The 26,293-nt window shown below is 40.7% G+C and overlaps 1 protein-coding gene across 1 annotated transcript; it reads left to right on the top strand.

The window, feature by feature from the left end:
- The first annotated feature begins 537 nt into the window (after positions 1–537).
- Positions 538–25,428, top strand: GSDMD (gasdermin D). Its single transcript, XM_074295758.1, has 11 exons — positions 538–822; positions 3,302–3,523; positions 4,059–4,245; positions 11,643–11,811; positions 12,632–12,734; positions 15,578–15,625; positions 16,306–16,335; positions 17,779–17,945; positions 21,870–22,014; positions 24,158–24,237; positions 24,745–25,428. The coding sequence occupies exons 2-11, from the start codon at positions 3,307–3,309 to the stop codon at positions 24,991–24,993; spliced, it is 1,395 nt and encodes a 464-aa protein (XP_074151859.1). The 5' UTR covers positions 538–822; positions 3,302–3,306; the 3' UTR covers positions 24,994–25,428.
- Positions 25,429–26,293: the final 865 nt, after the last annotated feature.

Raw genomic sequence — 26,293 nt, 5'->3', positions numbered from 1 at the left:
CCTTTATTTCATCCTTCCCATGATCCTAGGCATTATAGTCCACAACCTGGATTTCTACTTTTCCTACCCCAGTACAAGGAGAGGGCAAACCTTCCATATCTCCCCCAAATCTGGCGTAGAGTTCCACACAAAACAATGGTTTGCTAGGCACCAAATTAGTGTTTGTTATACACTTTAGGGAAGAACATAAAGCTGTCTTTGGAGGACAGAAGGTAGTTTAGTCTGGCTAGGCTTTAGAGAAAGCAGAATGAAATGACAGCAGGAGAAAATTCAACTTTGAATCAGTTGCTGACAAGACTGGAAAGCCTCAGTTTAACCACATGTGCTTCTGTTCATACTATCTGCAGGGAGTGCCTCACCTTTATTTCTCAGAGCAAAGGGTACCTAGCACAAACCTTTATGTGCAGCAGGTGTTCAAGAAGCAAGCAATGAGTGACAGATTCTCTCTCCTTGCCATTTCCCTATTTGGCCAAAAGTAGGAGTCAGTGGGGAAGAATGAGGGAGGAGAAACAAGAAGAAAGGGAGGAGACACAGCCCTGGGAGTGGTTGGTTTGACTGCCCCCCACTTGACTGCTCTGGACTTTCCCAAAAACTGGAAGTCACACCAGGAGGTTTGGACTGAAGCCAGAAAACAGCAGTTCTTATATTTACAGTCTGATTTCCTCCTTTCCTGGAAATGGAGTAAGACTAAAAGAGCGTGATGAGGGCAAAATGCTTTCAGTTTTGGTTGAGCAGCTCTCTTTGAAACAAAGTTCATTCCATAAGTTGGGAGAAACGTCTGCTCATCCTCACACAGCCATCCACAGATAAAAGATTGCCGAGGTAAGCTGGGACAGAAGCAAAGTGGAAGGGGGATGGGGTTTGCAGGGAAGACACCTTAGGGAAAAAACCTGGGGAAGAATCCGTATTGAAACCAGCCCAGTTCTCCTGGAACATTAAAAAGTGAGCCAGAAAATATGTATATAAGAATTGCACATGTTTAACATATATTGGATTACTTGCTGTCTGGGGAGGGTGGGGAGGGAGGCAGAAGAGAGAGAAAAAATTTAGAACACAAGATTCTGTAAGGGTGAATGTTGAAAATTAGCCTTGGATGTATTTTGAAAATAAAACTTAAAAAAAAAGTTTAATTAATTAATTTTCTTTAAAAATGGGCCAGAGTCGGGGGCTGACCTCTCATTTCCCCATTCCTTCTGGTTGTGCTGAGAGAGGAGGAAAATCCAGATAGGTGTGCAGGTGGGATTCCCTAGCACAATCTATTCTGAGAAAAGTCAGGTAGGCTTAGGAGGCTCCCCAACTCTGACCTTGACCATAGGATTTTAAAGAACAGTTTCCTAAGATTACATCATACCCTATTCCTTCTCCAGCCTTGTTACCTTTTACTAGCAGTATGGCTGGATTCCCTTTCCCCCAAACAGGAAGAAGGTAGTGCGTTTAACCATGGCCTCTTCCTCAAAACTTGTCTCTTGGGGACAGCCGGAATTACCCTGCTTGCACCTCCCAGGCAGTAACAGACAAGGAGGCCCTGCAAGAATTAGGCCCCTAAAACAAAGTCCATAATGAAACCTCCTTTTACTAAAATGTATTGCTGTAAGACTCAGTTTAGGAAATAAATAAACAAATAAATGAAAAATTAAAAATTGAAAGTTTTTTTTTTAATTTTAATAAGAAAAAGACAGGTTAAGGCACAGACATTTTGATTTGTACTAGTTCTAAAGTACCCTAAGTGTGTCACTCCTTTAGTACCCTAAGGGAGCAATGATCAAAAATTTCAGTCTTTTTTGAACCTTTATAGTACAGGAATCTCAATTCCTCAGGGATTTGTCCCAGTCTCTGACTTCATGTATTTCTTTTATTTGCCAGGGAGAGTCATTTCCCTTCCTTTCTCTACAAAGAGCTTGCCCCTTGTTTATCCTCACATTTTCATTTTCTTCATATCAGCTGGCTTCTTCCTAGCTCTAAAGCAAGCATGTTCAGGTCTTTTCCATCCTTTAAACAACTCCACTTGACCCTGAATTATACTTTCAAGTCAAAGGTTCTTTATTTGACATTCATAGATAGGTTTCAGGGAGTCAGTGAAATTGAAAAAGGGGGAAATTACATCTTTATTTTCAATTATATTTGGTTTCCTTCATGATCTTAGGTATTTTATTTTTTGCATTTAAAAACATTATTCTAAAAAGGTATCTTAAATCCCTAACAGGGCTTCCTAGACTGCCAAAAGTGTCCATGACAAAGATTAAGAATTTTGCCTTGAACTTTCTCCTTAATAGACAGTCAAATGGTACAGTAGAGAGAATGTATTCCCCGAAATTAGGATGCCCTGAAGTCAAATCAGATGTCAGATACTTGCAGATTGTGTGTTCTCTTCATTTCATCTTCCTCAATTTCCTCCTCTGTCAAATGAGGATAATAAGAGCACCTACCTTCCAGAACTATTTTGAGGATCAAATAGGACAGTAGTTTTAAAGACCTTAACGTAGACACATAGTAAGAGCCTTGTAAATGTTAGCTATTCCTCAGTCCCTTGCAGTGCCATGAAATCTGAAGAAGAGAACATACAGAAATGGGGGAGAGTGATGACTGAAGATGAAAATTGAGAAAGTCATCAGAGTTACAAAAAGTTAAATGGCTGTTAGTAACTATAAAGAAGGAAGTTCAGTAGGATGAGGGCAAATGCCAGATTACAAGGGGTTGAGAAGCAGAAGATGAAGAAGTGAAAACAACAGCTACAGAAAGCTTTTTCTAGATTTGGCTAAGGAAGAAGAAACATCACATTTTATTTACCTGCCCTCCATGCCTGGAATGTTCTCCTTCCTCATCTCCCCATCTTGGCTTCTCAGGTTTCAAGTCCCAGATAAAATTCCACTCTTTCTGGAAGATTTCCCCAAATCTCTCTTCCTTCTAGTACCTTCCCTCTGTTGATTACTTCTAATTTATCATATACATATATGGACATATATGGGCATATATATGTGTGTATCTCCATGCATATATATGTATGTATATGTATATTATATATATACAAACATACATAAAACAGTTTGCATATAATCTCTCCCATTAGATTGTGAACTCTTCAGGACAAGGGCTGTCTTTTTCTTTTTCTTTTTTGAATGCCTAGAACTTAGCACATTGCCTGGCACATAGTATTTGCATGACAAATGTTTTTTGACTGACATCTGGCTGATGGCTTACTTGCAAAGCATTAAACTGACTACTCCCTCCCTTCAGGAGAGAGGAGTCAGAGAGACTTAACTAGCTTTTGCTCCCCCCTCCCCTTCTTCCTTGCTCTTCCCAGGAACCATGCCATCTACATTTGAGTGTGCTGCCAAAAACATAGTCAAAGAGCTGAGCAAAAACGGGGAGCTGATCCCTGTGGACAGCCTCAAGAGCTCCACCCACTTCAGTCCCTACTACCTGGTCAGGAGAAAGAACAAGAGTTCCTGGTTTTGGAGGCCACAGTATGTTCGGCTCAATTTGACTCTCAAGGACATTCTGGATCCCAGCTCTCCAGAACCAGGTACAGGCCCCTAGGGAAGTGAGAGAGTGGTCAGTGTTATAGGGTGAGAGGAGTTAGAGAAGACTATTTATTTATATTGTGAAGGGGAAATGGGCCCATCAGACTTAGCCAGAATACACAGTTTTGCTGGGACTGACTTTATGGCTACATGTGGTTCTGTATCACTAATGTCCAGCCATCCCAAGCAGAGGTTGTGATGAATTGGGGAGGAACAGTAGAGCCATGGAACCAGCCAGAGTCTTGGATTTAGGCCCTGGATCTTCCACTTACTAGGTTTTTGACTGGGGATAAGTCACTTATCTGTTTTGAGCAGATCAGGAAAATGAGAATAATATTTGTATATTCTACTTCACAGCCTGGGTGTGCAGAAAGCACATTGTATATCTTAAAGTGCTGTAGAACTGCAAGTTATGGTGATTGGGGAAGAATAGATAAGGTGGGGTCCCAGATGCTTTTACCTTGTCGCATTTAGACCCTTCCTATAGAACCAGGTTTAGTGTTTTGTTTAGCTAAGGATTGGTTTCTCTCTCTCCAGAAGTGATCCAGAATGGACCATTCCACTTTAATGATGAGATGGATGGGCAGGTGTCTGGCAGTGTGGAGGTGACTGCCTCTGTGCAGGCAAAGGTTTCAGGACAGACTTCAGTGTCAAACAGAACAGACCTGGAGGTCAAGACTCTCATTGTGCCCCTTCACACCTGGGACTACTTACAAAAAGAAAGGTGAGAGGAATAGACAAGAGCTGAGAGCTCTGGTGAGTTCTCTTTGAGGGATGAGGAAAGGTGGAGGAGGGAGTGGGAAAAGAAGAAAATGTACCAGGGGCAATCACAGAGAAATAGAGTCAGTTTTCCTTGTATAGGGATTGAATTTAGTACATATCAACACCCACAAATGTCCTATATTGTAAGAAGCATGGAAAAGACCCTGGGCTTAACTCCATGGAATTCATATGCTAATGAGGGGATGAGAACAATACATTTAAAACACAATTGTCAATATTACATAAGAGTAAAAGAAAAGTGCAAAGTAAGTTCCAAGGAAGAAAATTATTCCCAACAGGATGATATCTGGAAATGTTTACTGCAGGAAGGGGCATTTGAATTTAGCTTTAAATGATGGATAGGAATTTAACAGGTAAAGAGAGCAAGGGAAGATGTTTTCGGAATAGGGAGCATAAAAACATAAAAAGCATTTAAGGTGCAGTGGTTTTTTTTTTATTATTTTATCTTTTGTTTTTACACCACCTTCATACCTAAATGGCTCTCCCCAGCTAGCAATCCATTCCTTGTGACAAAAAACATAAAATAAAGGGAGAATATGGGTCAGCAATACAAGCCAACATGGCTACTGACTTTGATTGTATACATAATATTCTATAACCATAGTCCCTCATCTCAGGAAGAAAGAAAGGTTCATTTTCTCATCTTTTAATCTTCAAGAACAAGCTCTGTCATTTTAATTATTTAATATTTAATTTTGATTTTGCTTTTCCCATTTATAGCTATTGGGTGTATTCTTTTCTTGTTTGTGCTTATTTGCTTATTTTTATCAGTTCATATAACCTTTCCCATGTTTCTCTGAATTCTTCACACTCTCTTTCTCCAACTCATACATTCAGGTGCTACAATTTGTATAGACGTCTACTTTGTTTCCAATTCTTGGCTACTATAAAAAGTTCTACTATGAATCCAACCTTCTGTTTTGAAGCTCCTTGGGGAACATATGGCTAACAGCAGGACTTCCAGATCAAAGATGTGAATATTTTAGCATCATTCCAAGTTACTTTATAGAAAGACTGAACCAATTCATAGATCCATCTCTAGTGTATTAATATGCCTATCTTTCCACAGTCACTCTAACATTGCTTGTGTCTATTTTTTGTAATTGATTTTAAAATCAATTTTTTAGATATAAGGTGAAACCTCAGTATTTTTTTTTTATTCCTTTCTGAGGGCAGTTTCAAATAGTCTTATTTAAATGGATTATAAAGATTGTGGAATCATGTGAAGAAAGGTAGGAAAGGTAGATGGGCATCAGATTGAAAGAAGGTCTTAAATGTCAGAAAGAGGAGTTTTAATTGTATTTATAAGGTAACAGGGAGTCCTTGAAGACTTTTGAGCAGAGATATAACATGACCAGATTGACAAATAAGGAAGATTATTCTGGCAGCAATATGAAGAACTGATTAAAGGAGGGAGACAATGCAGGCACCTGGATGGCCTATTTGAAGTCAATTGAATTAGTTCATGCAGGTAGTAGTTAGGACTTGTAGTAGTAGTAGTAGTAGTAGTAGTAGTAGTAGTAGTAGTAGTAGTAGTGTGTGTGTACTGAGAAGAGGAAATACATGTAAAAGATGATGAAATCAACAGTACCTGCTAACTAACTAATTAAATGGGAGAAATGAGAGAGTAGAGAGGCAGCAAGTAACTGTGTTACTAGAGAAAGAAATAAAGTCAGTTAAAGGATCGGGTTACAGCTACATGAACTCAATTTGTGGCCGTTAGAACTTGAGGTATCAGTGGGATATCTTAGTAGAATTGCCTTGTAAATACCAGAGACAGAATCCAGGGGAAATGGCATTGGATTTAGACAATGAGTAAATAGCTTATCTTTGAGTCTCAGTTTCTTTTTTTTTTTTTTAAACTTGGAACTGAAACCCTATAAACTGCTGTTCTCTCCTGGCTGCTCAGTATAGATTCATTTTTAAAATGGATAGTAAAAAAAAGTATAGTTCAGGAGGCAGATTTCAGAAAAGCCTGCAGACACTTACATGACCTAAGCAAAGTGAGCAGAACCAAGAGAACACTATACACAGCAACAAGAAGATTACGAGATGACCAACTGTGATGGACTTGGCTCTTTTCAACAATGAGGTGATTTGAAGTGATTATAGAAGGCGGATCCAATAGATGGAAAGTGTCATCCACATCCTGAGAGAGAACTATGGAGACTGAATGTGGATCAAACATAATATTTTCACCTCTTTTGATTGTTGTTGTTGGTTTCCTTTTTTTTTTTTTTTCTCATGTATTTTTCCCCTTTGATCTGGTTTTTCTTGCACATCATGATGAATATGGAAATATATTTAGAGGAATTGCACATGTTTAACCTATATTGCATTGCTTGCTGTCTAGGGGAGAGAGGAAGAAGAGAGAGAGAAGGAGAAAAGGTGAATGTTGAAAACTATCTTTACATGTATTTGGGAAAATAAAATACTATTTTTTTTAAAAGTATAGCTCACCTTAGGCAGGAAAATCTTTTTAAAAGGGTGTGCAGTTTTTCACCAGGGGCATGCTATAGAGAAAGGTATTTTTTCTTTGAGACTTTTAGCATTGATTATAGGACCAAAGACTTGGAGCAGAAAGGGAATTGAGGTGTCATCTAGTCTCATTCCTTCATTCTGCAGATAAGTAAACTGAGGCTCAGAGTAATTGCCTTTGAAGCCAACACATCATCTACTGCCACAGGGGGTAGGTAGACTTACTCTGTTTTGAGTATAAAGGGAAACATACTTTTCATTCTTCCTCCCCTATACATGAAAGTGTGGGAAAGAATGATCTCATTAACTAGTTCTACAGGATTCCTCAGGAAGGGGAACAGTTTCAAAAGCTAACCAGCACTTGGGACATATCCTTATGGACTGAGAGTGAGCCTGGGATGGCAGAAAGGCAGTTTTCCCCCTGGTTACATCCTTATCACACTGATTTGTGATTGGCTCATCAGGTATTCAGTCTGAGCTCATTCCTCTATTTTGTAATTCCAGACCTGTCCTCAGCTAATCAAGAAGCTTCCTGATTATTGCTGGTGGGTTGTCTATTTTCCTGGGTAAAGTACTTAGCTAAGAGACTATCTATACTTCCTCCCTCTGTAGTACAACCTAGGGTAGCAGCCTCATCACTAACTAGATAGCAATAAATCATTCAACATAGCATCTAGTACAGCAAAAGATTTAAAGCTGAAAGGAATCTTTATTATTGTTGTGTTATTTCAGTCATGTCCAGCTCTACATGACCACATTTGGAGTTTGCCATTTCCTTCTCCAGCTCATTTTGCAAAGGAGTACATTGAGGCAGACAGGGTTAAGTGACTTACCCAGAGTCTCACATAGTTAGTAAGTGACTGAGGCCAGATTTGGATTCAGGTCTCCCTGACACTAGGCCTAAAGCTCTATCCACTGTACCACCTAGCTGCTCCAAGAGGGCTATGTATTCCAAGCTTCATTTGACAGAAAGGAAACTGAGGCTCAAGGAACTCTAGACACATGCCCAAAATCAAGTATCACTAATGGAACCTCTTTTTCTTCATTCACAAAACAGAGGTTGTTATGGGAAAAACCTTTTAAAATCCCTAAGTGTTAGAGAAACAGTAGCTTTAATTACTGCTGTAGGAGGCCAGATTGAACATAGGTTTTCCTGACCCCAGACCTGCCACTCTATTCATTGTACCATCAAAAACAATGATTACAACCCTATAAATGGAGGGGAAAACACAAAATAATTGTAATTGAATATTGCAGAATTATAAAAAAATAAATTTGGCTCCAAAGAAGAGATATGACAAGATATTTTCCCTGGTTCTTTACAGAGGTTGAGGACCACAGTGTGGAACATTGCAAATTATAGTAGATTTTCTTCAAGATGCTGATGGATTTTACTATATTTTTCTTTTCTTCCTCCTTTTTTTAAAAAAAAAAATCTTTGTTGTAATGGATGATTTTCTGGAAGGAGGCGGAGAAGGAAGTCCACAGGAAGCAAATATTTCTAGGTGAAGTAAAAGCAAAAGTTATCAGTGAAAAATATTTTTAAAAAAACTTCTCTGAGTAGTTTTTCTCACTTATACCTACTATAGTCCAACTCCAATTCTCATTCATGTGCATATAGGAAAGGCACTGACTTTCAAATACAAGCAACTGAGTCCAAATGTTATTACCTGTTTGAGGCTGGATGAATCACTTAACTTTTCCAGGCCCCAGTTTCCTCAATTATAAAAGTAGGAGGTTGAACTAGAGGACTTCTAAGGTCCCTTGTCTCTAACCTATGATTCTGTGATAAAATGTTATGAGGAATTTGAGAAGGGAAACTATATTCTGCTGAGACAGGGAAGGCTTCATCCTTGAGGTTCTCAAGTCTTAAAAGAAAGGCAGAGACTTCATGAGATGTAGATGGGGAGAGGGAGGGTGATATACCTAAGTACCTGGAGTCAGGAGAGGAGCAAAGAGAAATGAAGTCAGAGTTAGCTCACATAGATAATGGAGGAGCCAAAAGGGAACAGTGGGAGATAATATCAGCCCCAAGTTGGAGTCAGCTTTGTGGAGGCTGTGGGGCCTGAGAAAGGAATCCAGTGAGGTCCTCTGCCTGATTAGAAGTCCTCTTTATAGTATTCTACCTGTAATGGTTATAACTGTTAGGAAGTTCTTTACTCTGAGCTGAATTCCCTGGTGAATTCCTTCAGCTGGTCCCCCTCTGGGGCAAGAAGGGAACAAATTTATCCCTTCTACCCCACATCAATCTCTTATATATCTATCTATAGATATACTTATAGATAGATATATGTTTGTTTGTTGTTGTTCTTCTTTGTTTTTGTTTGTTTGCTGAGGCAATTGGGTTAAGTGACTTGCCCAGAGTCACACAGAGAGGAAGTGTTAAGTGTCTAAGGCTAGATTTGAACTCAGGTTCTCCTGACTTCAGGGCTGGTGCCACCTAGCTGCCCTCCTTCATATATTTTTAAGACAGATCGTCATGTCCCCTACAAACTCTTTCTCCTCCATACTAAAGAACTCCAGTTCCTTCAGCTATTTCTGTCCTATTTAATTTTTTTTTTCTCAAGCTCACATCATATTGATGGCCCTTCTTTGGATGGCTCTCCCTTAATGATATTATTGAGGTTGGGAGGGTGTTGGAATATTGGGGCTAAAGTATATTGGGATTACAGGCTAGTATTGTGGTTTGCCTCAAAAGAATTTGTAGACTGAGACCTCCTCCAAATCAAGGGGCAAAGATTTTATTATTCTGCTACGAGCAAGCTAAATTGAGGAAAAGGAGTTTAATTTAGCAATTAACAAGGAGAAAGACAAATTCCCTTGTAGAGATGCCATTAAAGCATGGCAAGTGGGGGATCTCCAGGCTAACTGTAAAAGGAGTAAGGCATTAGCTATTGTGAGACTTAGCAAGTTAACCCATAAAGGAATTAGTAGGAGAGGGAACTAAGCCATTAACTGGCAGACTAATTCCAAAGGGATTTAGTATCTTAAAAAAAGTTAGCTTATGAAATTTACTTAATTTCTTTTGTAGGGAAATAGAACCTCGGGGAAATGAATGTTAATATCTTAACTTAGCAATCTAATTGGATACAGTAATAGAGGGGTTGTAATGATTTTATCAATGCAAGATATTGACTAAGAATTCTACCAGAGACTTCCCACCTGGGGTGAGACTGTAATAAAGGTTCACTTGAGTCCAGAAAAGGAAAATGATCAATGTTGGAGGGAATGTGGGGGAAATGTAACATTAATGCATTGTTGGTGATATTATAGAGCAATTTGGAGCTATGCCCAAAGAACTATGAAAATAAGCATAACTAACCATGCCTTTCTTTCTCCTTCTTACAACTAATTCTTTTAGGATACTAAATCCCTTGTAGGATTTGTCCTCCAGTTAATGCCTCTTTGGCAAAAGTAGGGTTAGAAGAGGTTACAGACAAAATGAAGAGATACAATAGACACCAGGAATGGTAAATATGGAATAGATTTGGGAAAGTGTATAGTTAACAAGGAAAGAGGTTTTAATAATTAACAATGGAAAAGACAAGTTCCCTAGTGGGACACACAATTAACCAGGAGAAAGGAAATACTCCGTGAGGTGAGAGTATACCATTGGCAGGCAAAATCCTAAAAAAGATTTAGCCCCTGAAAAGAGTTAGTTAGCTATGTAACAAGGAGAAAGACACCACAAGACAAAGCATCATGGCAAGCTAATCCAAAAGGGATTCAGCAAAAATGGCACAGGCCATGGACAGATTTATAGGGGAAATTTAACCTCTTTGGTATGACAACATAACTTGGCTCTCTGGATAAAGTAAGGTACGGTTAGTCAAGAAAGAACTCCAGAAAAATGGGACAGGAAGGTTGAGTTGATCTCCTCAATGCCCTCCCTGCTTGCCTCAGGAATAATCTTATCAGTTCCTTAGGTTTTCCTATCAACCCCATCTAGTGACCCAAGACCTCATCAAGAGGACTTATAAAAAATGCTATCTAGACTCAGAGAAAGAACCGATTATGTCTGAATACAGATTGAAGTGTACTTTAAAAAAAAAAAAAACTTATTTTTCTTGAGGTTATTTTTTTAGGGGACAGAGTTCTGTTTTCCTTCACACTTTTATGAAAATGTTTTGTATAACTTCATGTGTGACTTCAAAATGCAGCGGGGAAGAAGTAGGGAGGAAGGAAATAAGAGAATGTGGAACTCAAAGTTTAAAAAAAATGTTTAAAAAAAAGTTTTATATGTAACTGTAGGGAATAAATAAATTAATAAAGCTTCCCAAAAAAATAGAAGTCTATTTGAACAAAAGACCTGGCCAAAATTCAAAAATTCACTTACAATCCTATCATCGCTCCTACTTGTTTGCCTCAGGGAGTTACTAGGCTTCCAGATTGCTGACATTAATTCAGTCTCTCAAAGGCAACTTCTTGCTAACTAAGGCTATGATCAGTATTCCTGCTAAGATGTGTTTGACTATGGGGCAACTAGATGGTAAAGTAGATAGAGTAGCAGCCCCGAAGTCAGGGACCTGACTTAAAATCTGATCTCAGGCACTTTATACTTCCTAGCTTGCCCTCAATTACCTTGGCAAAAACAAAAAATAAATAAAAGTAAAATGTGTTTGAGTTTAGAGAAGAAAGGGCTCCTTTTGGCTCCAGTCACAGCTTTAGCCTTCCAAACATGTGCACAAACCATCCTGAGCCCAAATCACCACTTGATACCATATTCACTCCCCAAGGCACTAGCATGGTGAAATCCAAAGGTGCTATAACCCTGAGATGGTCCTGAACAAGGTCATATCTGAGAGGGATGAGAGGGAATCCCACATCTCTTACCTGCTGTATTTCCTCCTTCTCCCATAGGACACTGAAGAAACCAGAGCCCTCTATCATTCGGGAGCTTCGGAAACGGAACGAGGACGTGTATGTTGTCACAGAAGCTGTCAAGACCCAGAAAGAAGCCGTTCTGAAGAGCTCCAGAAATAGGGAAGGCTTTGGGAAGTTCATCATTCCTGGGGCCTCATGTTTTCAGGTTAGAATTCACACCCTCGATAGATGGAGGCCGAAAATGGGGAAGATCTGAGTCCCCCAACAACTCTTGACCTTCCAGTCTTAATTCATAACCCCAGACACCCCAGGAAGCAGTGAAAGACCTAGGCCTGAAAACTCTGCAGACCCCTGTCCCTTTCCTGCATCCTGTTGGGTGCAAATCCATTAAAAATAGTTTTAGCATGGGTAATGGGTGCTTGGTCAGCTCTGCCATTTTCAGGGCTGTGTCTAATCATCAAACAGCAGATAATCCAAGAGAACTTCAGTTGGTGTTTGGAATGCAACATGACCAGTCAGGAAGCTGATTCATTCCCTCCTTCATGACTCCAAGAAGAACCTTTAAACCTGAATAGACTTGGCTTAGGGACATCTGTAGAAAACTGAGAGAGAATTGTTGTCCTAAGTCACATATGACCAGGCCCAACCCAGGGTGACCCAAAGCCTCTGTGCTGGCCTCCTTTATGTTTTCATTCCCTTTCTTCCCACTGCAAAGAACTGGGGGAGGAGGGGAGAGAGGGGGGGAAGAAGGAGGAAGGATGGTGCCTCTTATCCAGACTCCATCCCAGTTCTGCATTTCCTTCTGGTCCACTCCCTAATCTTGACATCCCTGTTGTAAGCTTAGCCATCTCTGGGCACTGGCTTTGGACCCCAAAGATCTGAGACCAAATTCCATCTGTTACCTTGGACAAGTCTTTCACCTCTCAGAGATGGGATTTCCTGAGAATGAGAGGGTTGGATGGGCTGATCTCTAGGGACATTCCCCAGTTCCAAATCTCTGATTCCTTCCCTCTTTCTCTCCCCAGGGGCAGGGGCAGGGTCACTTAAACACAATGAAGACAGTGACTGTCCCTGAGGGCAGTATACTTGCTTTCCAAGTTGCCAAGTTGATTATCCGGAACCACTGGAGTAAGTTGGATCTGAAGGACTGGGGTGGGAAGAATAGAGAGGTTGGGGAAAATTCATTATAAACAAGCTTCCTCCAACAAAGGTCTGAGGGGAGAAGGGGTCATAACTATAGTACATCTCCTGGTATTTGGAGAACCCAATTGCCCAACTGTCTAGGCAGCTGGCAATGCAGAGACCACCTGTCCCTCTCTGCCACACACAGATACTCTTAGGTGTGAGGGCTCACTTCCAGGCTCAAGCAGAAGGATGGGGAAAGGAGGTTAGTCAATAACCTATTACCAAGGAGAGGGGGCAGGAGAGGTTGGGGGCACCAGAGAATAGGTGTCTTTTCCTTTTTCCTTCACCTCCTTCTAGGCATACTCTTTTTCTGGATTACCATAAATGTCATACCATTTGGAGAAAATAGAAACTTCAATACTTGTAGTTCAAGGGTTTCCCCTCTCCTTCATGCATTTGTCCCTTCCACAGACACTGCTAACATCTTAGGACATGGTGTCCAAGATTGTCCTGGTCAAAAATTCATCCCCCTGTGTCTATATCTTCACTGAGCTAGGCTGGCCCTTAGACAAGAGACCTAGGCATCTACTGGAAGGCTTTCTAGCTTACTCTAGCACTTCGCACAGAATCTGATACATAGTAGGCATGTGACAAATATTTATTGATGAATCAACTGATAGTCAGAGCAGTATGACCAACATCTGTTGCATTAGCATCATTTCAAGATCCCCATTTCCCAGTGAGACAGCCTTATATATAAACTTCAGGAAATAACATGAGAGGAAGAAAATTCTAAATCAAGCTGTGACATACAAATTATTTCCATTTTTGTACAAAATCTTAACAGGAATTTATTTCCTGAAACCACTCCCCCTCATCTCAGTTTTCATAAACTCGTAATCAATCAATAGATATTTATTAAGCATAAAAATACTGTGTGCCAGATATTGTGCTAAGTGCTGAGGATACAAAAAGAGACTAAAGCCTGAGGGATAAAATATGCAAACAAAGATATATAAAGGATGCTATATAAAGGATAAATAGGAAATAATTAAGAGGATTCTAATTTGTTAAGGCTGTTCTAAGCCTTTCAGGTATGGGATCTCGTCCAGCTCTCAAATTTTGTGTCTGTGATTTTGCTCTTTGCTCTGAATTATTGGAGTTTACATCTAGTCTTGAACACAATTTGTGACTTTAGAAATTAACTTCTTACAAATGACTTTAGGAAAATCACTTAATGTCTAAAAACCTTAGTTTCCTCAACTGTAAAATGAGGGAAATATCACTTACTTCACAGAGTTCTGGTGAGGATTAAATGAGATAATATTTGTAAAATGCTTAGCACAGAGTCTAGAATACAGTAGGAGCATAATCAGTGCTTATGCCCTCCTCCCTTTGCTTCCTTCTCACCTCCCCATAGTAGTTTGCCATATTTGTCATTTTTCATTGCTCAAAAATATTTCATGATATTGACAAGCCACAATCTTTTCCATCACTTCAGTCTCCCTTGAGGCAAAGGATTGAAACTATATAGGAGTAGATAAGTATCTTAGAAGGTAAGGGAAATCTTCCTATTTGTCTAGGACTGATTCATGAAGTGGTGAGCTCCCCATCACTCAAAGTATACAAGCAAAGGCTTAATGACTACTGTCTGAAATCCCTTTGTAGTGTGATGTTCTCCTTTAATTCTGTTCTTGGACATGTCATTGTTTCCCATTTTTAATGAAGTACTTCTAACTATTTTTGTACAGACTGGCCTTTTCTTTCCCATTTTAATTACTATCTTCCTCCATCTAAGTCTTACTCTGATGTATCTTCAATGTGTTGTGGCAGCCCTGGCTTCTCAGTGAAGCTCTGACCTAGAGAACTTTAGAATATGGGCCCCAGGTATGTCTGTCACTTCAGAACAAGTCTCATTAGATGTGGAGGCTCCTGAGCACCAGCAGGTTGGCCACCTAGCTTGTGCTCCATGATTGTAGAGAAGAGGGCCACCACAGTGGCATCATGGGTCCTTAAAGCACTAAGTAATATCAGCCTGAAGATAAAGCCCTCAGCCTTAGTTTATGTAAGGGTCATTTAAATGGGCAGCGCCACATCGCAACAGGAGTAACCTCTGTGGATATAGGACTGCCCTATGGGTGGGATTCTGGCCATATTGAGATAGCTATGTAATGGGTGACTCTCTCGCTGATTGGCTGTGTGTGTGAGACCTCACAGGCCCTTTATAAGCCCACTGCAGACAGCAGTCACTCTCTTTAACCTGGTTCCCTAACCTGGAGTAGCTGAGCCAAGCTGATGGATAGCTGAAGGTAAGGAGTTTGGTAGTGAACATGTGGGTCTTCTGACCAGGTGTTCATTAGAGAACCAACAAGTCAGGGCATCAGTCAGGGCATTATGTGAGTAGGTACAATAAAGGCTTTTAAGATTACATGTGGCTGTTCTTGAGCGTGCTACCGGTTATTAAACTATAGATTCAAGAGATCGTGGCCAGAGACCTTTGAAGGCCTCAGAGGAGATGAGCCGGGTAGAGTTGACACTGCAAAGGTCAGTGGTCAAAGGTACTCTGTTGGGCCTAGAACAGACTGGTAATAGTAACTGCCAGGAGGGCATGTTACAAGTTTATTTGTAAATAAGTGAGTGGGTTGAACTGGTTGGTCTCTAGATTTCTCTTCTAATACTAGTGATCCTGGCATTAAACCACCAGGTCAAACAGGTTAGCAACATTGGTTTTGAAGTTATTTTGGAACAGAGCCAGATGACTTTCTAACAAAGCTACACTGCTGTATAGCCCTCCTATAACGCAACCCTATGGCTGCAACAGCATTGAATTTTTTTCTTTTTTCTAGATGTTCTTTTACTTCCAGACAAGAACCAGAAAACCTTCTCACCCAAAAGTAAGTGACAAGCTTAATTGTTTTTCTAACCCCTGGGCCCAATGACCCTTAACAGCCCCCAGTGTTTCCATGGGACCATCCATGGGACCACTATCCAGGCATCTCCTCAAGGAGACCCTTAATTTCCAAAATTGAGAAACTATGCTTTCCAGCTTTGATTCTGCCTAGGATTCTATGTAGGCGAGCTCTAGGGAAAACTAAGTATACTATTACTCTGCAAGATAGAAGAGATATAATATAGGAGATAAGATCTAGCAAGGAAATAAAAGTAGCTGGAGAGCTGTCCAGGGACTGATGGGTGAGGTGTACCAGGGAGCAGGGGCATTAGGAGCTGGTAACAGCAAGGCTGCTTTAGGCAGTTGGTAAAATGGGGACCATAGCACCTCTAGGCCAGACTGCTCAGGGCCCTTTGATGATCAAGGGAGATGGTTTATGACAAGTACTTTGCAAGCTTTGAAGTCCTAGAGAGCTAGAAGTCACCTGTTATTGCTATTTCTGACACTGGCCCAACCAGTCACCTGTTAGACTACATGGTAAGACCCATGGGGATGGGAAGACAATCTGAATTAGGGACCCATAAGGGATGATAAAGTTGGGCATTGCTGTTCTGGGCTATGATTCCTAATGCATTTGGGGAAGTTTGGTCTCTGAAGACTGAAACAGATATTTTCTCTTTTCAGGTGTAGGAAGTGGAAGCAGAATTGAATCAGGTTTGTGGCTTTTTTTAAAAATATATTTTCATCTTCTCCATCTCTCCCAACTGAAACACAGAGATAGAAGCTATATGAAATATTCTGAGGCAGGATCCATGGGCAGCCAGGGAGGATCTCAGAGACCATCCTGCTTATAGCCGTTGAACAGCAGCCCCAGGGAGGAGTCCTAGGGACTGTGGGTAGGTGGAGGGGAGGGGAGGCTAGATGGGACCCTAGCATGGGTAACCAGCCTCAAACTTCTAGGGAACTTCCCTTATTGGAGCTTCAAGCTCTGTCAAGGGCAGTATTTCTCTTACCCTGCAAGTACTACATGTCAAGTAAGATAATATTTATAAAATACATAGTATAGGCAATATAGTATAGTAGTTCTTTGCAAACAAACTTTTTGAGCTCACTAGATTTGTCATCAAATGTAATATGCTGATATATATATGTGTGTGTGTGTGTGTGTGTGTGTGTAAGTTTTCATATGGAGGCAAGATGATGCCTTTCTGCAGGTATATTCAAGGGGATGCTAGTCTAAGTAAAAAAACATGAATAAGAAATGTCATAAAAGACTTCATCCAAAAGAGATGGGACTGAAAAAGGAGCAGGATCCATTGGGGGAGCAACCCCAGATGAGCAGCTTGGGGACTGTACCCTAATAAGGTAGATCTAACGGAAGATGTTTGGGAGGATAGGGAAAACAGTTGCATGGGGTCAGGAAGTGTAAGTCACTTATCAGATTCCCTACTGGCATGAGAATTCACATGGGATAAACAGATGACACATGGGATCAAGTCCTGCACCTGAAGTCAGAAGATCTAAGTTCAATCTGGGCTAAGGCACTTACAAGCTAGGAAATTCTGGGCAAGTCACCTAATTGCAGACTGCCTCAGTTTCCCCATCTGTACAATAGAGATTATTATAGCACCTGCCTCCCAGGATTGTTGCGAGTAATAAAATACTATTTGTGAAGTATTTGCAAAGTGTTATTATTAGGATTAATCAGTGGAATGTGGCTATAGATGTAGTAAAGTATCAAAGAAATAATTATGCCCTTCTCTAAATCACTGATAAAAAGGATAAAAAAAAATGTCCATTCTTTGGGAAGTACTAGCTGACTCTTTGAACATTATTCCTTTTACTAGAAAGGATGGAAGAAAACATTATTTCACTTACCTAGGCTTGAGTTTGGGAGTAGGCATCTGGCTAGTTAGCTACACATCCTTATTGTGATGGAGTGAGGTCTCAAACTTCTCCTTGTGTCCCCATAAACAGGGTAAAATTTTTGAGAGCAGGAAATATGGATGTGTACCTGGGTTGAAGAGACTATAAAGCAGGGACCCACTCCAACAGTCTGGGGAGGCTAAAGGCTTCCCAGGCAGGACCCAGAGATGCAGGGCTTGAAAGTTGCGGATTAATCCCAAACAAAGCTGTCCTGGGTTTTTTTTTTCCTAGATGTCTGCAAAATGGAGATAGTTACAGAATTTGAGGAACTGAAGGCTGAGGTGAAGGAAGAAGGAAGCCTACTGACCATGCTGGACAAGAAACTACGGCAGTGTCTGCTTCAGGATCTTCTGGGGCTCCTCCAGAGTGAGCAAGATCTACTGGACTTAGAAGGCATGGTGAGAGAGCCTGGATATCAGGGCAATGGAGCCTCTAGGACTGGGGGCTAGGGTTCTGAGATGAGAGAAGGCAGAGGGGAAGAGTAAGGTAGGGAGCTCATGGGGTTTTGAGGTAGAGCACATGGCTTCATATGTACTTTTTAATCACTTTTGCCATCTTGGGAAAGTCAACACATCTCCGGGCCTCAGTTTACCCATCTTTAAAATGAAGGGAGTGCTCAGAAACATTTTCAGAAATATAATTCCCATCAGTGTTGTTAATTATTATTACCTTTATTATTGCTTTGTCACAATAATAATAATGAAAGGGATAATACCTGAACTACCAAACTTCCAGGAATGTTGTAAGAAAGGTATTTGATAAATCCTGCAAATTGCTGCTCCTGTACTTTAAAAAAAAATCTATATATTATATATATATATATATATGTGTGTGTATGTGTGTGTATATATATAGATATGCATATATATGTATATATGTGTGTGTATATATAGATATACATATACATATGCATATCTATATCTATGTATCTATATCTATATCTATATATACACACACACTTGGGACAAGTAAGATTTCATTCTAATGTAACACCCACTTTGAGCTATCTCACCAGAGGGAAGAGGAGAGAGGTCAGACAACGAAATGGCCTCTCAGTCTCTTTGTGTCATCCTCTCACAAGAGATCCATTCTTAGTTGGATCTCCAGCAGCCACTGTCAGGTGGCTCCCATGTATTCCAATAGTTAGGTGATTTGCCCAGAGTCATACAGGTAATCTATATCAGAGGCTGGATGTGCATTTAGGTCTTTCTGACCCATTCTATTCCCAGGAATGTCCCCTTTTCTGACTCTGCTTTCCTCAGGTGAACGCTATGCTTTCATCATTCTTGTTTCTTCTTTTTCTTACAAGGTGATATCTAGACCTTTGAATTATCTATGTCTGAATCCTTTAATATTATTTTTATCTTAAGCTTACTTACATGTAATTCAATTAAGAAAATATTTATTGAGCAACTAATTTGTATACTGTACTCAGTGGCATAAGAGATACAAAAAATTAAATGAGTTAATTAATGATTAATTAATAAGTAATTAAAAAGCACCTTGTATAATGACACATGCAGTGTGACACACAGGATAAGTGACTGACCAAGCTGGATGAGTTTAAGAATAAGAATCCCTGAAAAGAACCATATGTGGATTCTCTCTATTGACGTACATATGACAGAACCATCACTCTTTAGTAAACAGTTTCATGAGTTGTTGGCGCCTCAAAAATTCTTCATCTATTGCCAAACTGCTCTTTGAACTTAGCTAGAGATATTTTTGAGCAAAAGTGCCAGTTGATCACCAGGTCTGTGCCCCAAGCTTTTCCAGCCTAGTAGGGACTGCTAGACCAGATTCTCTGATAGCTAGGACCTCACCTACCTTAGCTAGGAGGCACAGTAACTAGACAGTCAGTTACTTAGAGTTAAAAGACCTGACTTCAGATCTTGTCTCAGACACTCATATGTGACCTTGGGCAAGTTATTTATCCCTTCTCAGCTTCAATTTCCTCATCTGTAAAATGGAAATAATAATAATAGCACAGGATTATTCTGAGGAACATATGAAATAATATTAAAATTTTTAATTCTAGTTATCATTATTATTGTTACAATGAGACCTCAGAGGATATCAGTGGAATATACATGAATAATAGTACTTAAATATCCACAGATCCACATAAGATATTGGATTATTTCTCCATTTCTATTATTTTTCTCATTTATTGCACTTCCTTCTTCTCTACTAACACTACAAAGATTTGTGATAAGACTAGATTTGGGTTTCTTTTTTCCTCACCTTTGGAAACTTCCCTGGTTTTCCTCTCAGATATTCTGGGAGATGATTAAGAAACTGTAATTTGGTTTAATTGTCCTTTGTTTTTAAATTGGATATTTTAAAATTAAATTGAAATTGGATGTACTTCCCATACTTAGGGTCTCCTGGGGACTAAGGAGGAGAGATGGAGATAGAAATAATACCCCCACATTTCTAAAATGCTCTTCTAGTTCAGCAGTTTTGTCATTCTTAGGGAGTCATCCAAACCCTTCGGTGCCTTATGCAGTTATCGGACCCTCTGTATTTTTGTGCTTCTAAAGCCACTCCACAAAAAGCAAACTTGTCAGTGCTTGGTCTATCAATGTCCCATCACTGGTCAGTCTTTCATTGTATTCAGTGACTTATATGGCAAAATGCCTTCATTTGCTCTTGGAAAAATCTATCCTTATGAAAACTGACAACTTCCATACAGATGTTCAGTTGCTTAGCAGTATCCAACAGCAACTGTTTGACTCACTTTTTTCTGGTTAAGTATTTTCCCTTTCTACTGAGTTATCTTGATTTCCACTTTAATTTTCTATCTACAGTTCACTTTTCTGTATATAGATCTAGAAACTTATGACTTCATTTCATAGGATGGTGCAGTGATGAATCCTGGACAAGTAATCCAAGAACCTAAGGTTAAATGCTAGTTCTTCCACTGGGTCATTGTCTGCCATCTTTTCTTTTCTCTGTTTCAGTTTCCTCCTTTGCAAAATGAAGTAGTTGGAATGGAAGATCTCTTTTTCCTTCTCAGTTTTAATGATTTATACTTAATATTTGTGATAAGAATTTCTTACAATGTGAAAGAGCTAACACTTATTGAAGTATTTTGTCCTTCTTGGGCTGAGAGCTCCCAGCCAGGAATTATATGCTGGGAACCTCCAAAGAGACTGAGCCTGACATAATCCATTGAAACAAAGTACTTCACATTATTATAGAATAAAATATTATTTAAAAGAGATAAAGGAAAAAAAGCCTTTGTGTGACACCCTTTGTGGATTACTTCCCCAACTGATACTCATATGTCAGAGCAGATCTGGTACCCTTATGTTGGATGTTACCTCAGGTTCTAGGGTTTACCTTGTGGGACTAAACTACTCATTCTGTAGCTCACACACCCTCTCTGATGAGATTTCTACTTATAATTAGCCAGTAGCCTCAATTATCTTATAACAGAGGTATTTAGTTTGTTCCCATCCTGAATCAATCAGAGATAGTTTACACTATAAAAGAACCAGAGTATAAAGAGACAACTTTTGAAGTTAGTAACATTTCATTAATGTGAGTGATGGTTCTGGGCCTTCTGTGATGAAATTAACTGAGTAGAATCTAAGAAGTAATATGAAATCATATTTTCTACCCCTTCCCAAGTTTCAGAAATGTATATACTTTCCCAGAGCCAGTTTGGAATCGTGAGCCTCCTCTGAGATCCCCCATTTGCTCTGTTGGTCCTACTCTTTGAGAAGTGATCTCCCTTTCTCTTTCTGATTCTCTCATTATGTGGTATAAAGCACTTGACCAAGAATCCTTTGTTCAATCATGCTTATTGTAGCCTGGCCCCACAATTTCATAATTTCATATTTTTTCAGGCCAAGACAGGGAAGGTCTTTAGTGTCTCAATCTTTGGATGACTTCCTCTCTAGTATAAAAGGATGCAAAAAAAATCTTCAAGGGTTATTCTCCCCTGAGTCATGCCATTGTCACCCTGTAGGCCCTTCTTCTTCTCTTCAGTCGCCCACTAACCAGCTTTACCTGTCACCCTGCATATTCTCTTTATTTTCCCCAAGGATTCAAACAGAGAAAGAGAAGAAGGAGGTCGAGAATATCCCCACATGGGCTCCACATGAATCCATGAGTGTCTTTTTCCCACTTGTCACTTACTGAATGATATAGAAGAACTGACCCCTGCCAGGGCTGGTTTAGGAGAACAGGATTCTCCCGTGTCCCCAGGTTGTCACCTAGGAGTAGAGCAAGCCTGGCAGCTAACCCAAAGGGCCGGTTTGGGCAGAAGGATGTCATTGTCCCCATTCAGCTTTCTCCTCCTCTCTCCTCTCCAGCTCGATGAGAGTTTGTTCAGTGGGGTTCCCCCCCAGAAGGCTGAGGGCATGATGGGAAAAATGCTCAGTAACCTGCAGGACCAGAGTGGACAACTTGTGGAGGAACTAGCAGGGGCATTCCTCTATCTCCTTGGAGCTCTGAATGGTGAGAATGATTGTGGGACCAGAGAGTGGAGGGGGGGAAGGAAACTCCGGACACTAATACTCAGAAAGCCACACCTTTCAGCTTCTCTGTAAAAGGCCCTTGGGATTCTAGAGTGAGCTTTTCTTTAAAACAATAACAAAAATCTTTTTGTGCATTTTCTCCTCACATTGTCCCTATAATGTAGAAAGAAAACAGGGAGAAACAAAGGCCCAGAAGAGAAGTGGCCAAAGCCATGTACCTCCACACAACACTGGCTTAGTCCATTCCTCTGGTCACTAGCCCATCATCTCTCCTTCATGTGCACTTTCTCCCTTTAAAAGGCCTTCATCAAGGAGAAGAAAGCTGCTCTCTCCCTGTTAAGTCCTTCCTTCCTGTATTCCCCAGGGAATTCTCCAGTAGTCTCAGCCCTGCCTCATTGATCCTACATGGTTCTTCATCTAACACCTCTATGAAGATAACTGTCAGATTCCCTGCTTCTAGTCTTAGTTTTTCCTCTGAGATCTATTCCCTCATCACCAGCTTCCTTTTTGAACTCTTGAACTGGATATGCTATAGATACCCTAAACTCGATTAGTCAAAATCTGAACTCTTCATTCACCCAAAACCCACCCCCTCTTCCTAATTTCTCTATTTCTACCTTTTTTCTTATTTTCAAATTCAATTTCCATTTGATTCCTGACTCTCTTGGCTCCAGGCTGCTGTGTTTGCCTCTAGTTATCCACCGGTTAGACATCATTTTAGTTGAACTGACAGGTAGCTCCTCCACTTATATCAGCTCCAGACGCAGTGGAATAAGAGAGAGCCCTATTTAACATGAAATTTGAGCTTTGGGCCCTCCTCTGTAGTGAAGTAGTCCATTCCCTCTCCTTCTTCCCCCATATTAAATCATTTTGTGTGCTGGTAGGTTCTATCTCCATAACTTGCATCCATCTATCTCCTTCTCACAACATTTCACCTCCATTCCTTTTTCACCACTCAATCACTCTTCCTTCAGGTCCTCATCATCTCTCACCAGAACCACCTGAACAGCAATCTAATTGTTACCCCTGCCTCCCCTTCCATCCTACACATAGCTTTCAAATGATCTTTCTAAAGCATAGATCTGTGTAAAGTTCTTGTCGTCTCTCAATTGGAATCCTTCTCTGGGAGGAGATCTCACCTTGAGTTCTCACCTTGTAATCCTAACAGATCTGACCTTGGAATTTTCTACACAATAAATTCCTTTGGCTCCCTATAATTTTTAAGATTAAATATAAAGTCCTCTGACATGCAAAGCTCTTCACAACTGGCGCCCACTTACTATTCAAGCTCTATTACACATTACTCCCATTTACACACTCTACAATTCAGCCAAGTTGTCCCTCTGTCTCTCATCTCTCTATATATTGGCTGTTCCCCATGCTTGCACATCACACTTCTTAGACTCCTCAGTGTCTTCCAAAACTTAGTTCAAGGATCACCTCCTCTAAGAAGCCATTCATGATCCTCACATTTGATATAAGCTACTTGAGAGCAAAAAAAAAATTCCCTTTTTGCTTATCTCCAACACCATTAGTAAGGCATTTAAGTAAGGCTTGACTTTCCCTTAGCATCCTCCCTTCTCCAATTCCTTAACTTTACTGGGAATCCCTCGACTTGCAAGATTATAGGATCTAGAAAGACTTGACTGATTGACTCCTTCCTTCAGCTGACCATTCCAGGCTTTATTATTCATCACTGCCCTTTTCTCACACTCTGCACTCTTGCCCTTCCTTGTATACAGCATGGCTTCTCTAGTTGCCATGCCCTTGTAAAGCCTAGAAAATACCTACCTTCTCAACTCCTCTTAGAATCCCTAGCTTCCTTCAGAGCTATGTTCCAGTAACACCCCCTACATGAGGCCTTCTCTGCTTCCCCACAACTATTTCTCTCCCTGAAAAAGACTTGGTACTTACCCTTTTTGTCTTCTCAATATAGACTTACCCATGTCAGGACTCTCAAGTAGCTTATATTGGGTGAGGGACATACAGTATAAGCTATTTGAGAGCAGAGACCATGCCCTTTTTGCCTTTCTATCTCCAGCACTTAGCACAGTCTAACCATTAGTAAAATATTCAAGAAAGACTTGACTGATTGACTGACTCATTGATTGATTTGTCCCCAGCTCTGAGTGAAATACAGTATGAGATCATGATCCAGTTGCTGAAGACAAAGGAACAGATTCTGCCCCAGCAAGTAGACCTGGTAAGAAAAGCTGCTACTTCCCAAAAGTAAGCTGGGCAGCCTTGGAATGGCAGTCTAGGCCAGGGGTTCTCAAACTACAGCCCGAGGGGCAGATGCGGCCAGCTGAGTATGTTTATGAGCCCGTAGGGTTATGGCAAATGGGCTGAGGGGCGAAGACAGAGTGTGAGTTTTTGTTTTTCCTGTAGTCCGGCCCTCCAACAGTCTGAGGGACAGTGAACTGGCCCCCTATTGAAAACGGTTGAGGACCACTGCTCTAAGCTCTAGAGAATAAATAAGAAATGGGGGAAATGGGAGCAATCAAGATTGGAATAATCTCAGTTATATGAATGACCTGCTCCTTTCTCTGCTGTTGCCCAGAACTCAATGGGAGGAGTTCTAACCTCAGATGATTTTTGGCCTCAAGGGGACAGTGTAGCAGTTCTCTAAGGTTTCTCAGGGGGCTTTCTCAGAACAACTAGAAAGTATCCTGTTCTCTTTCCCAAGAGACACTGATCTTATTTCCTATAGGTGACAGAAATTCTGAAGAAAAACTTCAATGAGACCAACGAGGTGACTTTCTCCCTTCCTTCAGAGCTTCTGTCCTTTGCCAAGGACAAGAGGGAGGAATCCACCCTCATATATGTCCTGTTGAAAGAGTGTGGATTGGAGATCTCAGGAGATAAATCTCAATTTACCTGGAATCCCAATGCTCTGCAATCACTTTGTGCACTGTATGGGAGTCTGGGGATGCTGCAAGCTCTCTCTAAAGGCTGCTGACCCAGCCCCCTCTTTCCCTACTTATTTGCTATATCAAACCACTGGAATGTACCCTCATTTTTCTAGAACTAAGGCCCAGCAAGCAAACTGTCCCCTGAGTTTGGCAGAGCACGATCCTTTGTGCTTACCCTCTGGATGCTTATGCCTTCTGGCAGAATCACACAATCACCTTGCTTTGACCAGCATGAGGGGTTCTCTGGGCTCTGACAAGCACCAGACAAGTCCCCATGTTCTGGACAGAAAGTCCTGTCATGAATCAGCCTTGTCTTAGTATTGCTGTTACCCCTCTTTGTCAGACCTATATGTCACTACATGGCCACAAATGTAAGTATTGATTCTGCCCACATAAAATGAGTCTTCCTCACCCCTACACCTGTCTAGCTTCTCCCCTTGCCTACAAGCCATTTTAAAATTAAATTTCCATTTGATCCCTGACTCTCCTGGCTCCAATCTGCTGTGTTTGGCTCTAACCATCCAGAGGTTAATTCCATCCAGTTGACAGGTACCTCCATCCCCTATGTCAGTCCTGGGAACTAGTGGATTAGGAGACAGCCCTATTTCAAATGAAATTTAATTATGAAATTTGAATGTTGGGCCTTCTTCTGTGATGAAGTAGTCTATTCACACCCAAAAGAAATCCCCAGTGTGATGACCAGACAAGTGGTCATCCTGCCTCCACTTCAAGACCAAAGTGCAAGGAAGCATCCCAAGGCAATTCATTTCCCTTTGGGGCAGATTTTATTATTCCCAAGTGTTTTTTTCCCTCACATCAAGCCTTACTTAAATGGCCTATTTGCAGTCTTTGTCCACTGCTCCCAGATTTGCCTTCTAAGGTGCAGAACAAGTCCAATCCCTTCTCTGCAGCTCTATAAATATTTGTATGAAACTGTGAGGTCACATTTCTTTCACCTGGTGCTCATATACCATGGACTCTTTTTCCCTTGTGGTTGTTCTCCTCTGGATGTTGTCCAGTTCATCAGTGCTCTGAAATTGTGGTGCTCAGACCAGATGAAATGTCACTAGGGCAGAGGTGGCACTATCCCCTCCCTCTTCCTAGAAGTCATACCCCTCTTGATGCAGCCCAAGATGGCTTTAGCTTTTGAGTGGTCACCTCACACTACTCATTGAGCTGACAGCCCAAGAAAACCTGCTGCTGTATGACCTTGTCTTGATATCTCATGGAGAGGTTAGCTTCCCTCTGGCCAAGGTAATTTTTAAGTCCTTTTCTTCAGTATGATTTTGTACCTGTTTTCCCAACTATTAGTTCTCTTTTCATATATTCTTTCCCTACCTCTTGCAT

The sequence above is a fragment of the Sminthopsis crassicaudata genome, chromosome 1, assembly GCF_048593235.1.
Source record: "Sminthopsis crassicaudata isolate SCR6 chromosome 1, ASM4859323v1, whole genome shotgun sequence".
Classification (NCBI taxonomy): Eukaryota; Metazoa; Chordata; class Mammalia; order Dasyuromorphia; family Dasyuridae; genus Sminthopsis; species Sminthopsis crassicaudata.
Note: the sequence above shows the minus strand (reverse complement) of the source record. Positions and strands in the feature narration are given on the sequence as shown.